This window comes from Panthera uncia, chromosome F2, assembly GCF_023721935.1.
Source record: "Panthera uncia isolate 11264 chromosome F2, Puncia_PCG_1.0, whole genome shotgun sequence".
NCBI classification, from domain to species: Eukaryota; Metazoa; Chordata; class Mammalia; order Carnivora; family Felidae; genus Panthera; species Panthera uncia.
The window spans coordinates 74199874-74221681 of record NC_064812.1 but is presented as its reverse complement, the minus strand read 5'-3'; the positions used below and the strand labels follow the sequence as shown (position 1 = coordinate 74221681).

General features: G+C 44.2%; 1 protein-coding gene across 5 annotated transcripts in view; it reads left to right on the top strand.

Annotated features, from left to right (window-relative positions):
- Window positions 1-21808, top strand: part of LYN (LYN proto-oncogene, Src family tyrosine kinase) — a 122956-nt gene that overhangs the window by 57548 nt on the left and 43600 nt on the right. For all 5 annotated transcript variants that reach the window (XM_049633691.1, XM_049633687.1, XM_049633689.1 and 2 more), the window contains exons 3-9: window positions 2477-2522; window positions 3772-3877; window positions 5723-5821; window positions 6211-6314; window positions 6849-6998; window positions 7840-7992; window positions 21463-21645. In XM_049633691.1, the coding sequence (XP_049489648.1) occupies window positions 2477-2522; window positions 3772-3877; window positions 5723-5821; window positions 6211-6314; window positions 6849-6998; window positions 7840-7992; window positions 21463-21645 (841 nt within the window). The remainder of the gene's footprint in view (window positions 1-2476; window positions 2523-3771; window positions 3878-5722; window positions 5822-6210; window positions 6315-6848; window positions 6999-7839; window positions 7993-21462; window positions 21646-21808) is intronic.

The window sequence follows — 21808 nt, the reverse complement described above, 5'->3', positions numbered from 1 at the left end:
GTAGATAGGTCTGTAGATATACATAGAGATACCTATACCTGTTGATCTATCTGTCTATATAATGGAATTTCTAAGCGTTTAAGCTGGAAGCAGTTTATTAGCCCCAATGCCTTTATTAACAACTTCCAAAGCGGCTGTAGTCTGACCTGTTTTAAATATAACGCCTTGGCATTACAGAAGTCTGTTATTGTTGCCAAGGCAAAGTTACATATTGTTACGTATGTCAAAATCTCCTGCCACTGTTGAAATTGAGACGTCACTGTTGGCCTCCGTAAAAATAAATGGAGATAAAGAGTGAATATATTATCGCTATTAATTACCGCACATGATTCTAGACAGAGAAGTGAACGTTACGCTTATATAGAAACTCAAAGTGTATAAGGATATGGCTTTAATAATTTCATCATTATAAATACATGTAACTATATTTAAAAATATTACATAAACAAGCATAGATGTAGAATCGTATTATATAAACATGATTAATAGGAAATAAAACGATTTGGAGAATTGGGAGTCACAAGTAGTTTTCTTATTAGAGACTTAAAAGATCTCAGAGACATTATATGCTAACTAATTTGGATGTAAATTTTAAAAAGTAAAAAAAATTAAAAAAAAAGATGGAGAAAATGGGGGTGGGGGGGAAGATCTCAGAGAAAGAATCTGGCTTTTTCTGGTATCACATGCAATGCATTTTTCACGCTTTAAACCCAAGTTTTCTCCTGAACTGATGATCGAAGATGCCCTTTATTCAGAAAGCACAAAGGCAAATAGTATGAACTTACCATGTTTCCTCTTACTTAATGTAAAGCAGGTGAAACGTTGAGTTGGAAAGCAGAAGTAGTAAAAAAATGGTTGCAACCTTGCACCTCTGTCGTGGATTCTGCATTTTAGTCTGTGCCTTCTGTGGTCACAGATGCCTTTGTCTCACAAGGCTGTTAGCTTGGCCTTATCCCATGGCCGTAGATAACACTCCCAGCTGCAGCCAGATGTGCCAAAAATGCACGCCTTGTTTTGATGACAGAGGAGCCGTGATGGGACAGGCAGAAGTGATGGAATTCAACAACACCCCGAGGAAGAGACCCTTTAAAGAGAAAGAGTTAAGGCGACTGCACCGTATATGTGTTTTGCTCTTATGAAAAGGCTACTGAAACCTTTGTAAATTAAGGACTCATTGATACTTGAAAATCAGCTTGCTGCTTTCAAAGTGATTTAGTCTCTCATCTTCTAATTATTTCCTCTACGTCATTTATAATTGATCATGCGTCGTAATTATGCAAATCCAGTGATTAAAAAATCAGTCTAGAACTTCTTAAAATAAGTCTTCAAGGATAGTATGGACCCATGATTTTCTGCTACCAGAAAATCTAGTGTGTTCTCTCTCCTCTACAGCCCACCCCCAACCTCCTAATTGGAGATTTTATGGGCTAGCTTTCGTCAGAAATTTAAATTTCAGTGCACGCCGTTTCAGTCCCATTCCATTAAGTCACTTTAATCAAAGAGAAAAGTTGCATGATTTGTGGGTCTAGGCCTCCGACAGTACTTTCCTTAAAAGGGGCCCCGGAGGTCTTACCATCCTCTCCGTGGTCACTGAGAGGAAAAGGGATTTGATTTAAAAAGTAATTGAGGTGGCTTTTGTCCCACAGACCCTGATAATTCACCCCCCAGCAGAAATAACAAAAGATGCCAGCCGTCCCCATGACAGAACCGGGGTCAGCCTTAGGAAGCCTGGATCTGTTAGGACCGGTTCTCAGCTCCTAGGGACAGACCCCTGACCAGTTTTCTACACAAGTCTGGGAAACGCGGAGATCAGCAGTCCTGGCCAGAGTGGCAATCCCACAAAGCCAGCAGGGACCCCGGCTACCTACCCCCACCCCCGCCCCATCATCTTCTGCTCTGCTCTCCCTGGTGTCTGATTTCCAAGCCTCCACCTGTTTCTAGGCAGAAAGAGCGCAAGGGAGAGGGGGAGCCGGCCCAAAGCACCCCCGCAACCAGTTTGCTTACAGACCTCCTTCCTCCCCACCTCCCCCCATCTGCATAGAATGTCAGAGAGTCAGAAGCATAGCCACTTGGCTGGGCAAATTGCCATCGCACACAGTATTAGGGTCCTGTTACCAAATAAGAGGGAGAATGATGATCGGGTTAGCATCTAGCAGCCCCTGCTTCGAGCCCTGGTCGCTTCCTGCCATCGCAGGCAAGTGACCGTGATAGAGAGTCTGTGGGGAATTGGAGAGACTGTGAGAGTTGGAGAGATGGAGAGACTGTGAGGGGAGAGTCCTTCCACCGAGCTGTGTATGTCAGGACGCAGCTATGCAGAAGTTTTTCTCTCTGTTCTCCTCTGCCCTCCGCCTTACTAAATTGCAAGTCCTAAACCTCACGTGCTACCGTCAGAAAAACGAGAGAACATACAACGTGAACGCGGGAGAAAGAAAAGCTAAACGTCAAAATCCTCTTCCTAACAAATGTTCTCTCCTAGGTTCCAGAATCTCAGCTTTTACCAGGACAGAGGTTTCAAACCAAAGGTATGTCTTCATAGCAACATGGCTTCTTTTCTTCACCGTTGCAGGCTCTGCAAGGTAGTCAGCTTGAGTGTTTTTATGTTTCTGTGTAGAAAAACACACGCAACATAAAAGTTATCACGGTGGCCATTTTTTAAAAACAATTTTTCTTTAACGTTTTTTATTTATTTTTGAGACAGAGACAGAGCATGAACGGGGGAGGGGCAGAGAGAGAGGGAGACACAGAATCGGAAGCAGGCTCCAGGCTCTGAGCCGTCAGCCCAGAGCCCGACGCGGGGCTCGAACTCACGGACCGCGAGATCGTGACCTGAGCCGAAGTCGGACGCTTAACCGACTGAGCCACCCAGGCGCCCCTCACGGTGGCCATTTTTAAGCGTACGGTTTTTAGTGGAAATAAGTACGTTTGTGTTATTGTGCAGCCGTCACCTCCATCCGTGTCCAGAACTTCTTCGTCTCCCCAAACTGGAACTCTGTCCAGATTACACACTAGCTCCCTTCCCCTACTCCCCTCTGCCCCCAACAGCCCCCATTCTACTTTCTGTCCCTCTGAATCTGACTACTCTATGTACCTCAAATAAATGGGATCGTAAAGTGTTTGTCCTTTCGTGTCTGACTTCTTTCACTTCTCATGACGTCTTCAGGGTTCATCCATGCTGTAGCTTGTGTCAGAATTTTCTTCCATTAAAAAAAAACGTTTCATTTTGAGGGAGAGAGTGGGGGAGTGGGAGGAGGGCCAGAGAGAGAGAGAGGGGAGGAGAGAGGGAATCCCAAGCAGGCCCCACACTGTCAGCACAGAACCCGACGCGGGGCTCAAACTCACGAACCTTGAGATCGTGACCTGAGCTGAAATCAAGAGTCAGACACAACCACCTGAGCCACGCGGGCGCCCCAGAATTGTCCTCCGTTTTAAGGCTGAGTAATATTCTGTGGTACGCACTCACCACATTTTGTTTATCCATTCGTTTGTCACTGAACGTTTGGATTGTTAACTCCTTTTAGTTTTTGTGCGTCATGCCGCCATGAACGCGGCTGAATAACTTCTTAAGTACAGAGTTGGAATTAATTATAGTCGCGGGCCTGTACAATTGGCGATGACCGATAATGTATCCGGTGCATATAACACGTTGCTTACCGTAGGCCATGTGGGCTGTGCGTCCCCCTGGGCAGGACTCCTTTGTGTCTGACAGGGACTTACTAGAATGTTTCCACTGATTCATTCTTGAATGTCTTCCTTTCCGGTCTTCGGTTGTAGATCCAGAGGAGCAAGGAGACATTGTGGTAGCCTTGTACCCCTACGATGGCATCCATCCAGACGACCTGTCGTTCAAGAAAGGAGAGAAGATGAAAGTCCTGGAGGAGTGAGTACGCCCCCGCACGCTGTGCCTGCTGTCCCTTAGGCCACCGAGGCCCGACCCCTCATTTGGCTTCCCGCCTCCTTGCTCGCCAGCAGGGCTTTGGGAATGGAAGGAGGAAGGCCACAGGAACTTTCCTCTTATGTGTGGCTGTGAACAGTCTCCAGGTGTCCCTTTGAATCCAGACGCTGGTTTCTTTCTTTATCCATCTGTGTCACCTTAACAAGTTTGGGTCTGCGTGGAATTGGCACGTTATTCTAATGCTATGTTTGTTTAGTGATGTTGCCCAAATCCAGACTGGGTTTATGGGTCCAGCTTGGTTTGAGTTCTAAGGACACTGTGTTGAAGCAGCGTTTTGGAAACGCCCCTGCTCGGCAGTTGTAGCCCTCGTGGGAAGACACTTAGGCATCATCATGTCCTTGACCTCTCTGTGCTGACTCACAGACCCGTGACTCAGACCCCAGGGGCTCGGAACTGAGGATACGGATTTCCTAGGTATTTCCCGCTTATCTGGCATACGTTGTCCCCTTGGCCCACCAACCACGTTGGAGGAGGGAGACCCCGTAGTAAATACAAGGGGCTAAGTGGTTAAGAGCAGCTGTCACTTACTGGTTGCAGTCCCGGCTCTGCCTCGTGACGACTCTGTGATCTCGACAGGCCGCTTCAGCTCTTGGTTTCTTGACTTATGAAATGGGAATGGCGGCACCTCGGTCTTGGGGGTGATGTGAGAATTAACGTGCGTGTAAATACGGCACGGGCGTACCACAGGCAGGAGTGCGGTGTCACTGTGGTTGTCGTTCATGTCTTGTGGACATGGAGCCCGACTGCGTGCGGGAATTGGAAGCCGATGATAGTTGAGGCTCGTGGGGACCCATCCATTCTGCCTCCTTCCCTGCCCCAGCCTCCTCCTTGCCTCTGTGTGGAGGCCAAGAACATGGGGACGAGGCTGCCTGCTTGGAATCATTTATTTTATGGTTTTCCTTTCCTTTTTTTTTTTTTTTTAATGTTTATTTATTTTTGAGAGAGAGACAGAGTGCAAGCAGGGGAGGGGCAGAGAGAGAGGGAGACACAGAATCCAAAGCAGCTCCAGGCTCCGAGCTGTCAGCAGAGAGCCCAGTGTGGGGCTGGAACCCACGTACTGTGGGATTGTGACCTGAGCCGAAGTCGGATGCTTAACCCACTGAGCCACCCAGGTGCCCTGAATATATATATTTTTGAGAGAGAATATGTATCTTATTTTGAGAGAGAAAAGGAGGAGGTGGAGGGGCAGAGAAAGGGAAAGAGACAGAATCTCGAGAAGGCTCCACACTGCCAGCACGGAGCCCGACGCGGGGCTCGAACCCACGCACGGCAAGATCATGACCTGAGTCGAATGAAGTCAGACGCTCAACGAACTGAGCCACCCGGGCGCCCCTATTTTATGGTTTTCTATTTCTTTCTTTCCACGGCATCTGTCTATGGAAATTAACATTTCCATATTTTAACAAAGGAGTTTATAACCTAGGAACTATGGTTCATTAGTCCCTTGACTCCCACTCTGTAAGAGTCCTAAAGCATTTCTTAGATGTCCCGGGTGGAAGCCGCAAATGTTGCTTCTGCCCGATGGGAGCCCTTTCTACCAACTCTTGTTTGCACAGCACTGAGCACGGTGACCCAGTTGCGAGACTGTTTGCCCCTGCCTTCATCTCTAAACGAATTTGTGTTTCAGCAAAATGAGTGAATTTCCCACTGGATTCTGGGGTTCCAGGGATCCTCTCACTCTCCCTCGCCCCCCAAAACAAACACCTTAAGACAATTGCAGTTCTTGACTCATTGGACACGAACACTTCTCCATGTCTGTTTCCATTCCAGACATGGAGAATGGTGGAAAGCTAAATCCCTTTCAACGAAGAGAGAAGGTTTCATCCCCAGCAACTACGTAGCCAAAGTCAACACCTTGGAAACGGAAGAGTGAGTCCTTTACACGTTGTCATCTTGGGTGATTTGTTTGTTGCATTGGCCGTCATGTTTATTCCTTATCTTTTTCTTTTTTTTTAAGTTTTTAACTTTATTGTGAGAGAGAGAGCATGTGCAGGAGGGGCAGAGGGAGAGAGAGAGAGAGAGAGAGAGGGAATTCCAACCAGGCTCCCCACGGTCAGCGCAAGGAGCCCGATGTGGGCTTGAACTCACAAACTCGCAAGACCATGACCTGAGCTGAAATCGAGAGTCAGACGCTTAACCGACTGAGTCACCCAGCCCCCCCCCCCCCCCCCCCCCCCCCCCCCACCCCCCCCCCCCCGATTGCTTCTTTTTCCTTCCCTGGAGCATAATACCCATGAAATGTCACAATGTCTTCTCAGGTGGTTTTTCAAGGACATAACCAGGAAAGACGCCGAAAGGCAGCTTCTTGCGCCCGGGAACAGTGCTGGGGCTTTTCTTATCAGAGAAAGTGAAACGTTAAAAGGTAGGAAGTGGTTTAAATCCTCTGATAAATCACTACTGAACAGATCATTCTTAGAAACTAGTCTGGAATTCTTTTTTTTTTTAAAGAAAGATATATTATGTTCTGGTAGTGAAAGTTTTATAGTTTGGTAACAAATGACTCAAATGATTAGTTTTACTACTAAAAGTAACATAGGAAGCAGCCCAATTATGGCCATTTCTTACCACACTTTATGTTTGCTGGGCCTCTTACATTATTATTTAGAGTAAATCTTGAAATCTTCAGAGAAAGAAAATCAAAGTAACTTCTCAATTCAGCGAAATCATAAAAACCTATTGCAAGGAAGGAAAAGGGCATGTTGGTAGGTTTCATAGCAAACAAAATACTAGCCTCATGTGTCAAGCGGACTTGTTTATAGGACTTTAGAAATTATGCACTCCATCCATACTTAATTTACATTTTGCATATTTTATGGCAAAATGCGTACTATAGTGTTGCATAAGGCAGATCTTCTAAAATATAAGCATAATCTTTACTTGTGTTTTTCCCTCACAGGAAGCTTCTCTCTTTCTGTCAGAGATTATGACCCTGTGCATGGTGATGTTATTAAGCACTACAAAATTAGAAGTCTGGACAATGGGGGTTATTACATCTCTCCACGAATCACTTTCCCTTGTATCAGTGACATGATTAAGCATTACCAAAGTAAGTAAAAGCCGACGGTCAGACAAGGCAAAACAGATGATTATGAGATGCAGGGTTTCAGACACTTTAATTTTATACTAAAATTCTTCTACATCGTACATCTCTTGGAAGAAGTTGGAGGATCATACTCTATAACTGATTCTAAATTCATCTATAATTAAATCCGCATTTAAAGTCAGATTTGATCCTAGTGAATAATCATCCTGGCCCTTCCGACCTAGTCCATGCCGTTTCACGGTTAATGTCCCAGAAGGATGAAGAACAAAATGAATATTTTTTTCCACGTGGTGCATATTTTTACAACACATCTTTAAATATTTGGAATCGGAATGCAGATTCACAGATATGTGTCTTTGTAGACATGTGTATATGTGGTAAAGGTAATAAGGTAATGTGCATGCTGGGTGAAGGAAAACAAAGGACAATGACAAGAAAATATTTAGAAGTGGCAAGTCAGTGGTCCTCTGTCTCCAGTGCCGGTTCTCAGCCCTGTTAAGCCAAACCCATGAGCGGCCTCCGGGTTCATTCCCTGTGTGATTGAAGTCGGTTGTGGTGGGCGGCCGTGGGTACTGTTTATTTCTGCAACCCACTCTGAGGCAACATACACTGGAGGTTTGCAAACCGTACTAATCGATAAAGTCAAGGCACGTTTCAAATGGTCTTTCACATAAGAATTTCAAAAGTCATGAGGACACAAAAGATACCCGCACGACATTTTAGGTCCTAGACTACGTCAGGCCGAAAGCGATCGCGCTGGCAGTCGAAATTTCTTCTTAGATGTCGGTGAAATACAAAGTGGGACGTTGCATAACCTCTTTGAATTTGTGTTCTTTCAAATCAGAGCAGTCAGATGGCTTGTGCAGAAGGTTGGAGAAGGCGTGTATTAGTCCCAAACCGCAAAAGCCATGGGACAAAGACGCCTGGGAGATCCCACGGGAGTCCATCAAGTTGGTGAAAAGGCTCGGTGCTGGGCAGTTCGGAGAAGTCTGGATGGGTGAGTTGCGCCTCTGGGGGAGGCGACCAGGGAAATAAGGGCCCAAGCTAATTTTGGCGCGTTTTCTCAGCCAAACACTAAACCGTGCCGGAAGCATCCTTGCTTTTGTTTGGCTCTGCCCACCTGACAACAAGGACTGGCCTGCAAATCTGTTTCGACTCTCTTCCTTGTAATTCTCTCTCTTCTTTTTTAAAAAACGTTTAATATATATTTGTAAATTTTAGTTGAATTACGGTTGACATTCAACATTATATTCGTTTCTGGTGCACGAAAATAAGCGATTCAGCAATTCTGTGTCCTGCTCTGCCCACCATGAGAAGTTTAGTCAACCGCCTGTCGCCATACAGCATTATTACAATATTCATAAGTGGAGGTTTGTACCTCCTACTCCCCTTTGTCTATTTCACTCCCACCCACCCCCACCTCAGTAACTCTCTCTTAGAATAAATGTTTCAGGGCACTTGGGTGGCTCAGTCGGTTAGGTGTCCGACTTCGGCTCAGGTCATGATCCCACAGTTCACGAGTTCGAGCCCCGCATCAGGCTCTGTGCTGATGGCTCAGAGCCTGGAGCCTGCTTCGGATGCTGTGTCTGCCTCTCTCTCTCTGCCCCTCCCCCGCTAGTGCTCTGTCTCTCAAAACTGAACATTGACAAAAATTTTGGAATAAACCTTTGTAAGGAAGAGGGCAGTGGGTCATTCTCCTGATTGTTGTACTTGTTCATGATTCTCTCATGACTGGATTCTCAGGACACCTATCTTAAGTGCAGGACAGGAAAAATTACCTTCAGGGTTAGGATCACCCTTACTAGTGGCCGTAATAGGACACATCACACTTACTTCAGTGTCTCACCAAGGAAGTTTCTAAAGATGTTCAAAGCGCCACCATTAATGAATCATTCCTTACCGTTAACTCCTGCCTTCTCAGGCTGACAAGAAGTACACCAAAATTATAGCAGTGGCTTCTCCAGGGGACTTTTCCCCCACCCCCGTCTGTCTTTTCTAAAGTTTTTACATGGAATGTGAATTGCTTTGTCTTTTGTGATAGAATTTTTAAGACCTTTTTTAAAAAAAGTTCATGTTCCCCTCAAGGTTCTAACTGAAAATGCAGTTACTCTTGTTAAGGATAACATGTGAGGTCATACACATCTCATTGGGTCACTTTTTCTGTGCCAGCTTTATGTGAGTGAAAGCAGCTATGATTTCTAGAGAGAAAAAGGGCTAGCAGCTTTTAATACTGTGCAGTCCCAGCCGGGCAGAAACTAGAGACTCTTCCAGCCTGCTGTAGCTATATAGACATTTCACTTGCCCACCCAGGGGTCTGTGAGGGGGAGAGGTTTCTCCTCTAAAATCTTGGCCCCTGGGATCAAAGTATTGCCTACGAAATCCTGCTGGTGCTGCTTTAGTTGAAGCAAGTTTTAAATATGGCAGACGTGGCAACTGCGTGGATGGAACTGGAGGGTATTATGCTGAGTGAAATTAGAGAAAGACAAATACCCTATGACTTCACTCATATGAGGACTTTAAGACACAGAATAGATGAACATAAGGGAAGGGAAGCGAAAATGATATAAAAACAGGGAGGGGGACAAAACAGAAGAGACTCTTAAATATGGAGAACAAGCAGAGGGTTACGGGAGGGGTTGTGGGAGGGGGGATGGGCTAAGTGGGTAAGGGGCACTAAGGATTCCACTCCTGAAACCATTGTTGCACTATATGCTAACTAATTTGGATGTAAATTAAAATCAAAAATAAATTTTAAAAAGTGAAAAACAATTAATAAATATGATAGACACTGACCCAGCATATGATGAATTCTTACTGCACTGGAAGTCTGTGAACAGACTATGGAATTCGGGTAAATTACAATTCTCCATCTTGGTTGTCACATTTCAGAACCAGTCAGTACTTCATATTGGACATGCCATTTCCATCCCAGTCATCAGATTCCTGGGTGTGAGTGTTGGCTGCAGATGTGGCCTCTTCTTACTCCTACTCTGTGGCTCAAGTCATAATATCAAATTCCCCCTTTCTCTTCTGCTCTTCTCTTTTTTATGGAGGTAAAAATCTGTGTAACGTAAAATCAATCACCTTAAAGTGAACCATGTTCGGTGACATTTACTACATTCACATCGATGTGCAACCACCTCCTCTGTCGACTTCCAAAATATTTTCACCACCCTAAAAGGAAGCGCTGTACCCATTAGTAGTCAATCCCCATTTCTTCTGCCCCCAGACGCTTGCGACCACCATTCTACTCTGTCTCTATGAATCTGACTAGTCTAGGTACCTCATGGAAGTGGAATCGTACAGTATTTGCCCTTCTGTGACTGGCTTCCATCACTTAACATAATGTCCGCAAGGTTCAGCCACGTTATAGCATTTGTCAGAATTTTATCCTTTTTATGGGTGAATAATAATCCCTCTTTTTAGAAAAAAAATTTTTTTTAATGTTTGCTTTTGAGAGAGAGAGAGAGAGAGAGAGAGAGCGAGAGAGAGAGCGAGCACGAGCAGGGGAGGGGCAGAGAGAGGAAGACAATGAATCCGAAGCAGGTCCCAGGCTCTGAGCTGTGAGCACAGGGCCTGACCCGGGGCTCAAACTCACCAATTGTGAGATCGTGACCTGAGCTGACGTCGAGCACTTAACCGACTAAGCTACCCAGTCACCCCAGTATTCTCCCCTTTTTTGAAAGTTTGTTTATTTTGAGAGAGAGTATGTGCTTGTGTGCGGGCGGAGGAGGGGCAGAAAGAGAGGGAGACAGAGAATCCCAAGCTGACAGGGCAGAGCGCGACGACATGGGGCTTGATTTCACGAACAGTGAGATTGTGACCTGAGCCAAAATCGAGAGTCGGACGCTTAACCGACTGAGCCACCCAGGCGCCCAATTCTATGGATATATGCACAATTTGGATATGGATTGGTATGGATATAGCACAATTTGTTTATCTGTGTACCTGTTGATGGATTTTCGGGTTGTGTCTACATTTTGGCTATTGTGAATAATGCTGCTATGAACATTCATGTACAGATTGTATAGACCAATAGTCTCATTTCTCTTGGGTACATACATTCTTTTAGGAGTGAAACTGCTGGGTCATGTGGCAATTCTATTACTAACTTTTTAAGGAATCATCAAACTGTTATCTGCTCATTAAAAAAAAAAAAAAAAAAAAAAAAAAAAAAGGCCACCTACTTTATTCCCCTGAGGTATTTGTATTTATTTCTTAATAGGCACAGAATAGGGGCAGGAATAGTACAAGAAACATTGCAAACCCTTCACCTGAGTTTACTAGTTAGTAGTTTGCTATGTTTGCTTGATCTTTTTTTATAGATACACACACATACACATACACGTTTTATTTTCGTCGTTGTTGTTGAACCACTTGTGAGTGAGTTACAGATATGATGACTTTGCACTCCTAAATACTAAAACATGTGTCTCCTAAGAGCAGGGCTGTGATCTGACATGATACGTTGGCCATGTTCAGGAAATCTAACACTGATGCATGTGATTATCTCATAGAGTCCAGGATTTCTCTAGCTGGTCCCAGTAATGCCCTTGAGCTCCCTAGGATTATATATTTGCATTTAGTTGACATGTCTTCGCTATCCTTTGATCTGGAACAGTCCCTTGGCCCTTCATCCGTTTTGACGCTGACATTTTATAGAACCTGGGTCATTTGTTTCGTAGACTGTGCCTCATTTGGATGTTTTCATGATTTGGCTCCCACGATGCCTTCGTGCGTAAATAGTATCCAAGTACTAAGCGATGCTGTGTCCTCAGGGCATCTACCAGGAGGCACAGAATGTTAGTTGATTCCATCATTGCTGATGGTCTGTTTGGTTTTGATGAAGTGCACCAGATATCTCCATTGTAAATATTAGCTTTCAATTCCCTTTCGTAATTAATGAATAATCTGTGAGGAGATTAAGATCATGTAAATATCTTCTGCTCCAAAAGAGCTTTCCGCAAATGGTTCCAGCATTATCTGCTCATTTTCAATTCTCTTCCGTCTCAGAAGCCATAACTTCTCTAAAAGGAAGCTGTCCCTGCCCTCCTCCACACTCTCGCAAACATGACTTCTCCAACCCTGCTGGCTCCCTAGGGACCCAGGGACCTGCCTTCTCCCCCTGGCCATCTGAACGCTCTTAACTCCCTGTATTTACTATGACTCTGAATGCGGAGGAGATGATCGAAGTGAGCACAAGGAAGTAGAAGGACGGAGGAGAGGAAGGAATGTCCGAGTGACATGGTGTCCTCTGGGCACGTGTTCGATTATCTCTCGTACTCATTACAATAAGTCTGCGAGATCAGAATTATCGTCGCCGTTGGATAAGCAAGGACTCTAGACTCAGATAAGCAACTTGCCCAAAGTCATTCAATGTAGCGAAGAAGCCAGGCACTCTGGCATCCCAGAGGCCTAGACTCGCTTGCTAATAAGCTATTTAGAAATTAATTTGGTCTCCTCGGTTTCCTCATCAGTAAAATGGGCAAACAACTATCTTCTCAGTTGCCGAAATGAAGCATGAGATTATATACCTGACATGTTTCCTATAGAATATGGTTCTGTGCCCTCTACTTTTCTTATCTGTATTTGACTATGGCCACAGGAAGCTATATTTTAGTGGATTTTCCCCCACTTTCAATCAGAAATTCAAACTATAAATAATAATTCAAACTATTTATAAAACTATAAATATAAATATAAAAAAAAAAGTTCGACTTTCCCGTGAATATTTTTTGGCAAAGGAATTGCATACTTGAGGGGAAAAGCAGAGGGAGCTTAAGCAGGGTGTACTCATCTGCTCTGAAACAGTAACCCCGCGTGTGAAGGGACAGTATGGCCTTTGGTTCCGACCTCCTTGTGTTCAGCTGTGAAGCCAAGAGGAAGGCATCAAACTACACGCCATTTGCCCCCAAGAGATAAGAGTGAGATCTGGTAGTCTGGGAAGCTATCGCTTGGAGGGGAAGACCTTATGATAGTCCTCTTGTATCTTCTTAAAACCGTCTTGAGAGTTGGGGCGCCTCGGTGGCTCAGTCGGGTAAAGCGGCCGACTTCAGCTCAGGTCACGATCTCGCCGTCTGTGGGTTCGAGCCCCGTGTGGGGCTCTGTGCGGACAGCTCGGAGCCTGGAGCCTGCTTCCGATTCTGTGTCTCCCTCTCTCTCTCTCTGCCCCTCCCCTGCTCACGCTCTGCCTCTGTCTCTCTCAAAAATAAAATAATGTTTCAGGAGAACGGTAACCACTGCGCCAGCTTTGCGATGGTGGCGATCACAAGTGCCATTTGAAATTGACAAGGGGCTGTGCTAGTGGGAAGTCAGGGGCGAGGTAGCAGCGGAAGGGGGGCGCACCCGGCCCAGTAGACCTGCTCACGGCCCAGTGTTGCCCTGAGCGGCCCAAAGCTATGCTGAAATTGTCACCTGCAGCTCAGGCACGTTGGTCCCTCTGAGATGCGGAAAACCTCTGCTGCACTGCAATTCTAGATACGCTAAAGCTTCCTGCCCATTTCTCACCCTTCCCTGTTCATGGGCGTCCACTGGCCACGTGCTAAATATTCACACTGACTTTAGAGAACATATTCTAGCATGTGCTCAGGTGGTGGGAGAAACTGAAGTTTAGAAGAGAGGAGAGTGGGGCATTGAAAAATACACAGTGTTACTTTTGACTTAAACTCTTTGAAAGGGGGTAAAAGCCTTGTGAAAAATTCATTGTTTAAATAGAGTTGCTAATAATTTTATGTGTGTTTTGTTTACTTTTGAGAGACCGAGAGACAGAGCGTGAGCAGGGAAGGGGCAGAGAGAGAGAGAGAGAGAGAGAGAGGGAGACACAGAATCCGAAGCAGGCTCCAGGCTCTGAGCTGTGCACAGAGGGAGATCAAGCTCAAACCGCGAGATCACGACCTGGGCCAAAGTTGGTCGCTTAGCTGACTGAGCCAGGTGCCCCGTTGTTCCTAGGTGTGTGTGTGTGTGTGTGTGTGTGTGTGTGTGTGTGTGTGTTTTAAGTTTATTCATTTATTATTTCTGAGAGAGAAAGAGAGCACGAGCAGGGGAAGGGCAGAGAGAGAGACACAGAATCCGGAGCAGGCTCCGGGCTCCGAGCTGTCAGCACAGAGCCCGACGTGGGGCTCAAACTCAGGAACTGTGAGATGAGGACCTGAGCTGAAGTTGGATGTTTAACCAGCTGAGCCACCCAGGCGCCCCCGTTCCTGGGTTTCTTAATTAAACTTTTTATTTTGAGGGATGCCTGGGTGACTCATTCAGTTGAGCTTCTGACTCTTGATTTTTGACTCCGGTCATGATCTCACAGTTCGTGGGTTCGAGCCCTGCTGGCAGCACAGAGCCTGCTTGGGATTCTCTCCCTCTCTCTCTGCCCCTCCTCTGCTCATGTGTGCTCTCTCTCTCAAAATAAATAAACATTAAAAAAACTTTTGATTTTGCGATGATTATAGATTCACCTGCAGCTGTAAGAAATAATACACAAATTAAAACATATCTGTGCAAACACTTCTAGATGAATGTTTATAAGAGCATTATTCATAATAGCTAAAGACCGTAAACAACCCACATGTCCGTCCATGCAATGGATACACAAAATGTGCTGTTTCTGTCCAATAAGATATTATTCAGCAATAAAAAGGAATAAAGTAGCTGACACTTGCTATCATGTGGGTGACCCTTGAAAACACTGTGTTAAATGACAGAAGCCAGACACAAAGGACCACGTGTTAAGTGATCCCATTTGTGTGAAATGTGGATAGGCAAATCTATCGCTCCGAGTAGATGAGTGGCCACCTTAGTGGTAGGGCCAGGAGGATGGGGACGTGACTGTCAATAGCTATGGGGTTTCTTTTGGGGGTGATGAAAACATCCCAGTAATTGATTGTGCTGCTGGGCCCACAATTCTGAATATATAAAAACCAATGAATTGTATGCTTTCAACAGGTGAATGGTATGGCATATGAATTCTCTTTCAATATTCGTGTGTGTGTGTGTGTGTGTGTGTGTGTGTGTGTGTATATATACATATATATACACATATACACACACACACACACACACACACACACACACACACACACACACATACTATACATAAATAGTACAAAGAGATCCCATGTGTCCTTGACCTAGTTTCCCCCAGTGGTAACATCTTGCAAAACTACAGTATGATATCCTTGCCAGGATATTGACATTGATAGTTGTTTTTTAATCATGCTTTTCTCCTCTAGTCTTGTATTAAAGGAAGGAAGGGAAGAGGAAGGGGGTGGGGAAGGAAGGGAAAGAAAGAAGGAAAAAAAGAGAAAAGAGCAAATAGAAATTTTGATCTGGGATCTTTTGCAGATACGGTTCTATGAATTTGGCTGTCAAGGGAGAACTTCCTTTGCTATTGAAATAATGTCCTTGTGCTGAATGCATTTAGCAGGGGAATACTGGGAATCAGACCAAAAGAATAAATGATTGGTGACACTATGTTATGGATCAGAGGTCAAAGGGTGCCCCCCCCCGCCCTGGGTGTATCTGTGTCTCCTTCCGTCTGTCCAAGGGTTGGTGTAAAAAGCAAGGTCTGCAATTTAGAGCTGCCTGAGTTTAGTTTCTTATTTCTCTTTTAGGATTTTGTATCTCAAGAGATGAGCCGCCTAGTTTTTCTCATTGACAGCAAAAGTAGAACAAATTAAAAATTGTATCACTGGTAACCAAATAAAATCATATTTTTGTGACATTCAGAGACTACCAGTCACATTGTACGGTCCAGATTTTTCTGGTCTGCAACGCACGAACAAATACTAGGAAGTGACCTGTTTTAGGGGAGGAGAGGGTGGGGCTAAAAGAAAGGAGTTTCTCCCTCAAGCTGTTTCCTCTCGTTCGTGTGATCCTCTTGACATCTGGCTTGGTGACACGTTTTCCCCCATGGATTGTTGGATTCCAGGGGAACTGACTGCTCAGTGAAGCCAAAGATGATGTTTCCTGTTGCCACTTGATCTGCGAAGAGACTTTGTAGAAGAAAGGGAACTTGTTTTCCATTGAATGTTGCCTGATACATTTTTGAGCCAGTTGCATTGAAATTTAATCACCAGCCAACACCAACCACATGCGTCTCTTGTGAAAACCAGCTTCCATTTTGCGGTACTTAGGAGCTTTTTAGCAAATTAGTCACACCGGGAAGTAGAACTGTCTCAAAGCGTCACACTAGCTTTCTTTAACTGTGCCAAAATGGCACGCTTCAAGAAATTCTTCACTTTCAAGTAATTTTTTTTTAAATGTTCATTTATTTATTTTGAGGAAGAGAGAGAGGGGGCACGCATGCGAGTTGGGGAGGGGCAGCGAGCGACAGAGTGAGAGAATCCCGGGCAGTCTCCACACCTGCCAGCACAGAGCCTGGCACGGGGCTCGATCTCCTGAATCATGAGATCATGACCTGAGCCAAAATCGAGAGTCACGTGCTCAACAGACTGAGCCACCCAGGCGCCCCCTCAAATGATTTTTGAAAAAAAATCCTCGTCTATCTGTAATGCCGACCCAAATCTCCATGACTAGGTTAATTGAACCTGTACCCTACGGGAGAATATCTCGGCAAAGTACAGTCTGATCGTTAGTGCCGAATAAAAATCATGCCTTTAGGGCAAGTCGGAGACCTGCCCTCTTGTTTAAATACCACTGCCCCAAGACGCCAGTGAGTTTGGAAGCTGCTGCAATCTTGAGCTGTGCTTGATGGAACCGTTTTATTCACCGTTCATCTCAACCTCCTTATCAGCAATTTTAATATCTTTAACAGCTGTGCTGTTTCCTGACAACTTTTTCCCCTGCCCTTGGAAAGCATTTTTTTTTTCTTCATCCTTTACCCATAATTTTATTTATGTAAAAAGGCTCAGTGAGTTCCATTGTTGGATGACAGAGAGAGAGCGGGTTTGTTTCTTTCACTTTTATTGCTGGGTGAGCTAACCGGCAGACTGAAAAGTGTATACAACACAAATGTTCAATATCACAAATAATTATGAAATGAACACTGGTGCGGTGGCCGCTGAGACCACATGGTGGAAACTTACCAGCACGCAGCAGCCCCCACTTATCCTTTACCAACCACAACCTCACCGTCCCCCAAAGGCAGCTGCCATTCTGGCTTTTGTGATAATTTCCTTTTCTTTATTCTTCTGTTACTTATGCACATGGGGGTGTGCATCCTCCAGAATATAGTAGTTTTGCCTGTTTTTAAACTTCATGTTAATGAGTCATACCAAAAACTACCCTTTTGTTTTTTTTTTAATTTTTAAAAAATGTTTATTCATTTTTGAGAGAGAGAGAGAGACAGGGTGTGAGCAGGGGAGGGGCAGAGAAAGAGAGAGACACAGAATCCAAAGCAGGCTCCAGGCTCTGAGCTGTCAGCAGAGAGCCCAACGCGGGGCTCGAACTCACGAACCGGGAGATGATGACCTGAGCCCAAGTCAGACGCTTAACCAACTGAGCCACCCAGGCGCCCCCAAAAAACTACCGTTTTCTTACGTCTTGCCTCTTCTGTTCCACATTATAGTTGTGAGATTTCATCCATGTTTTTGGGTGTGGCTACAGTTCATTTACCTTCATCGCTATATCGCATCGTGTTGTACTCAAGATGTAGAGAGGTTTAGCTATTAATTTCACCATTTGCTTTTAAATGTTAGAGAGGGTGAGTGAGCAGGGGAGGAGCAGAGAAAGAGAGAGAGTGGGGGAGAGGCAGAGTGTGTGGGATAGAGGATCCGAAGCAGGCTCTGGCTGACAGCAGTGAAACTGATCCGGGGCTCGAACTCATGAACCGCGAGACCGTGACCTGAGCCGAAGTTGGATGCTCAACTGACTGGGCCACCCGGGCACCCCTGATTTCACTATTTATCGATGAAGCTGGACGTGTTCCCAGTTTTCAGCAACTATGAATGACAATTCTGCCGGGAACCTTTTTGTAGTGGATCAAGGGTCCATGAGTTTTTCTAGGGTGGCCAGGAGTCACTTTGCTGGATCACGGGAGTATGGATCTTCAACTCTACCAAACACTGCCAGCTGTGTTTCCCAAGTGCTTGTCCCAGTCAAATATACAAGAGTTCTCAGTATGCCATTTCCTGATCAACAGAATTGTATCTAGAAGGAGGTGGGCCACAGGTCAGCACAGCCTGTGGGGGGGGTGGGGGGGGTGGCAAACACTCAAATGATTGCACTTGAAAGGAGGCTGGTCTGTCAACATCCTTCATGGGCCCCTGGGAATATTATTAAAGACAAGCTTCAAGCTCGATTTCACTGATGCTCAGAAAAGAGCACACAGAAGGCCTTGGGGAGCTGCCCCAATCTCTCTACCATGGTCATGTGCTCACCAACACTCAAGTTGTCAGGCTTTGTGATTTTTGTCAAGCTGGGTGGTGGCTTCTTCCTATAGCTTTATTTGCATTTCTCTGATTACTAATAAGACTGAGTTCTTTTTTACACGTTTGGCAGCCATTTGGACGACTTCTTTTCAAAATGCCCATTCAAGCCTCTGCCCATTTTTCTATTTTTCTTATTGATTTGTAGGAATTCTTTGTATATTCTGGACACCAGTCCTTTGTCGGTGTCAAAGGGAGTGTATTTTCTTGCTCTGTTTTGCCACTGATACAGTCGTGTCACTGAGGATCTGTGTAGAAACCTGTTTTGCATTTTATCTAGTTTGTGTTTTGCATTTATTATTGAAGTTTGGCACACAATGTTACATTACTTTCGGAGGTACAACAATGTGATCTGGCCATTCTGTACATCACTCACTGTTCACCACAGTAACATAATTGCAGTATTATTGACGAGAGTCCCTATGCTGTACTTCTCATGTCTGTGACTTATTCACTTTGTAACAGAAAGTTTGTACTTCTTCATCCCCTTCACCTATTACACCCATCCCTGCACCCCTTCCCCTCCGGCAACCACCAGTTTGTTCTCTGTTGAGTCTGTTTTTGGGTTTTTTTTGTTTGTTCATTTATTTTACGTTGTTTTTTGTTTTCATTTTTTTTTTGTTTGTTTGTTTTTTAGATTCCACATACAAGTGAAATCCTATGGTATTTATCTTTCTCTGTCTGACTTACTTAGCATAATGCCCTCTAGGCCCATCTGTGTTATTACCAACGGCAAGATCTCACTCTTTTTTATGGCTGAGTAAATTGCATTGGGTGTGTGTGTATCACTTCTCTATCCACTCATCTACTGGTGGGCACTCAGGTTGCTTCCATGTCTTAGCTGTTGTAAATAATGCTGCAATAAACATAGGGTTGCATATTTCTTCTAGAATGAATGTTTTCGTTTTCACTGGGCAAATACCCAAAAGTGGAATTCCTGAATCACATGGTATTGCAATTTTCAGTTTGTTTTAGGAAACTCCATCCTGTTTTCCACAGTGGCTGTACCAGTTTGCATTCCTACCAACAGTGCATGAGGGTTCCTTTTTCTCCTCGTCGTTACCAATGCTCGTTATTTCATGTCTTCTTGGTACCATCCATTCTGACAGGTGTGAGGTGAGGTCTCACTGGGGGCTTTGATTTGCATTTCCCTGATGATTAGTGATGTTGAACATCTTTTCATACGTTTGTTGACCACCTGTAAGTCTTTTTTGGAAAAATGTCTGTTCAGGTCCCCTGCCCATTTTTAATCAGATTATTTGGTTTTTCTGGTGTTGAGTTGTAGAAGTTCCTTATATATTTGGGTATTAACCCCTTATCAGATGTGTCATTTGTCAATCTCCCCTCCCATTCGGTAGGCTGTTTTTTCATTTTGTTGGTGTCCTTTGCTGTGCACAAGCAGTTTATTTTCGTGTGGCCCCAGTAGTTTAGTTTTGCTTTTGTTTTCCTTGCCTGAGGAGACATATTCATAAAGATGTTGTGAAGACTGATATCCATGAGATGACTGCCTATGTTTTCTTTTAGGAATTTTATAGTTTCAGGTCTTATATTTAAGTCTTTAATCTATTTGAAGGGCTTTTTTTTTTTTTTTTTTTTGGTTAATGGTATAAGAAAGTGGTCCAGTTTCATTCTTTTGCATGTAACTGTCCAATGTTCTTAACCCCATTTATCGTAAAAACTATCTTGTCCCCATTGTATATTCTTGCCTACTTTATTATAGATTAATTGACCATGTAAGTATGAGTTTATTTATGGGCTTTCTCTTCTATTCTATTGATCTATGTGTCCATTTTTGTGCCAACATCATACTGTTTTGATTACTGTAACCTTGTACTGTACCTTGAAATCTGGGATTGCGATGCCTCCAGCTTTGTTCTTTCTCAAAATTGCTTTGGCTATTCAGGGTCTTTTGTGGTTCCATACAGATTTTAGGATTATTTGTTCTAGTTCTGTAAAAAAATGCTGTTGGCATTTGGATTGGGATTGCGTTGAATCTGCGGATTCCTTTGCATAGTAGGAACATTCTAACAACATTAATTCTTCTGATCCATGACCCTGGTGTATCTTTCCATTCGTTCGTGTCGTCTTCAGTTTCTTTCATCAGCGTTTTATAGTTTTCAGGGTACAGATCTTTTGTCTCCTTGGTTAAATTTATTCCAGATATTTATTCTTTTTGATACAATCGTAAATGGGATGGTTTTCCTAATTTCTCTTTCTGCTACTTCGTGATTGGTGTATAGAAATACAGCAGATTTCTGTATATCAACTTTGTATCCTACGACTTTTCTGCATTCATTAAATACATTTGTGTCACTGAAAACCTATGTATGAACCTTGAAACAAATTTGTAATGAGTCTCCATATTAAATTTTTTAACATTTTAATCAAAACAATTGTTTTATCATGGTAAGTGTGCTCTTTAATCCCTACCGCCTATTTCACCCATCCTGCAATCCCTTCCCCTTTGGTAACTACCAGTTTATTCTCTATAGTGAAAAGTCTATTTCTTGGTTTGTCTCTTTCTCTGTTTTCTCCCGTGCTCATTTGTTTTGTTTCTTAAATTCCACATATGAGTGAGATCATATGGCATTTGTCTTCTTCTGGCTTATTCCACTTAGTAGTATACTCTCCTGGCTTCATCCATGTCCTTGCAAATGGGAAGATTTCATTCTTGTTTATGGGTGAGTAACCACGCTCAGCACGGAGCCCCATGTGGGGCTCGATCCTGCAAGAAAAACTGTGAGATCGTGACCCGAGCCTAAATCAAGAGTTGGACACTTAGCCAACTGAGCCACCCAGGTGCCCCGCATATAGAGGATTTTTTTGTTTTTTTAAATAATGCTTTATGAAAACTTTTTGGTTTTGGGGACGATTTTAGATTTCTTTGGTAAATATGGTAGAGAGAAGTCTCACATTCTCACACACCCTTGACTCAGCCTTCCCTCGTGTGAACTCTGTAGAGAGTTTTGTGTAAGTTTTTTCAACCTAGGACGAAATTTCCTTTGAACTCTGCATAAAGTTTTTGGTTTTCAGTTTGATATATAAAGCTGAAGTCACAAAACTTGCCCTCCCTTCTGCTTGCTTTCTAGGTTACTATAACAACAGTACCAAAGTGGCTGTAAAAACCCTGAAACCAGGCACCATGTCTGTGCAAGCATTCCTGGAGGAGGCCAACCTCATGAAGACCCTTCAGCATGACAAGCTGGTGAGGCTGTATGCCGTGGTCACCAGAGAGGAGCCTATCTACATCATCACCGAATACATGGCCAAGGGTGAGCCCGTCCCCCCGACCCCGTGCTTTTAAGAGGCTTGACGCTCCCAAAGCAAAACGCTTAAATGCTCAAAGAATGTTCAAACAGTTTTAATTCTAAGACAGCAGGCTCACCACGGAAAAACGAGAAAATGTGGGAAAGCAGAGCATGTTCACAAACCACC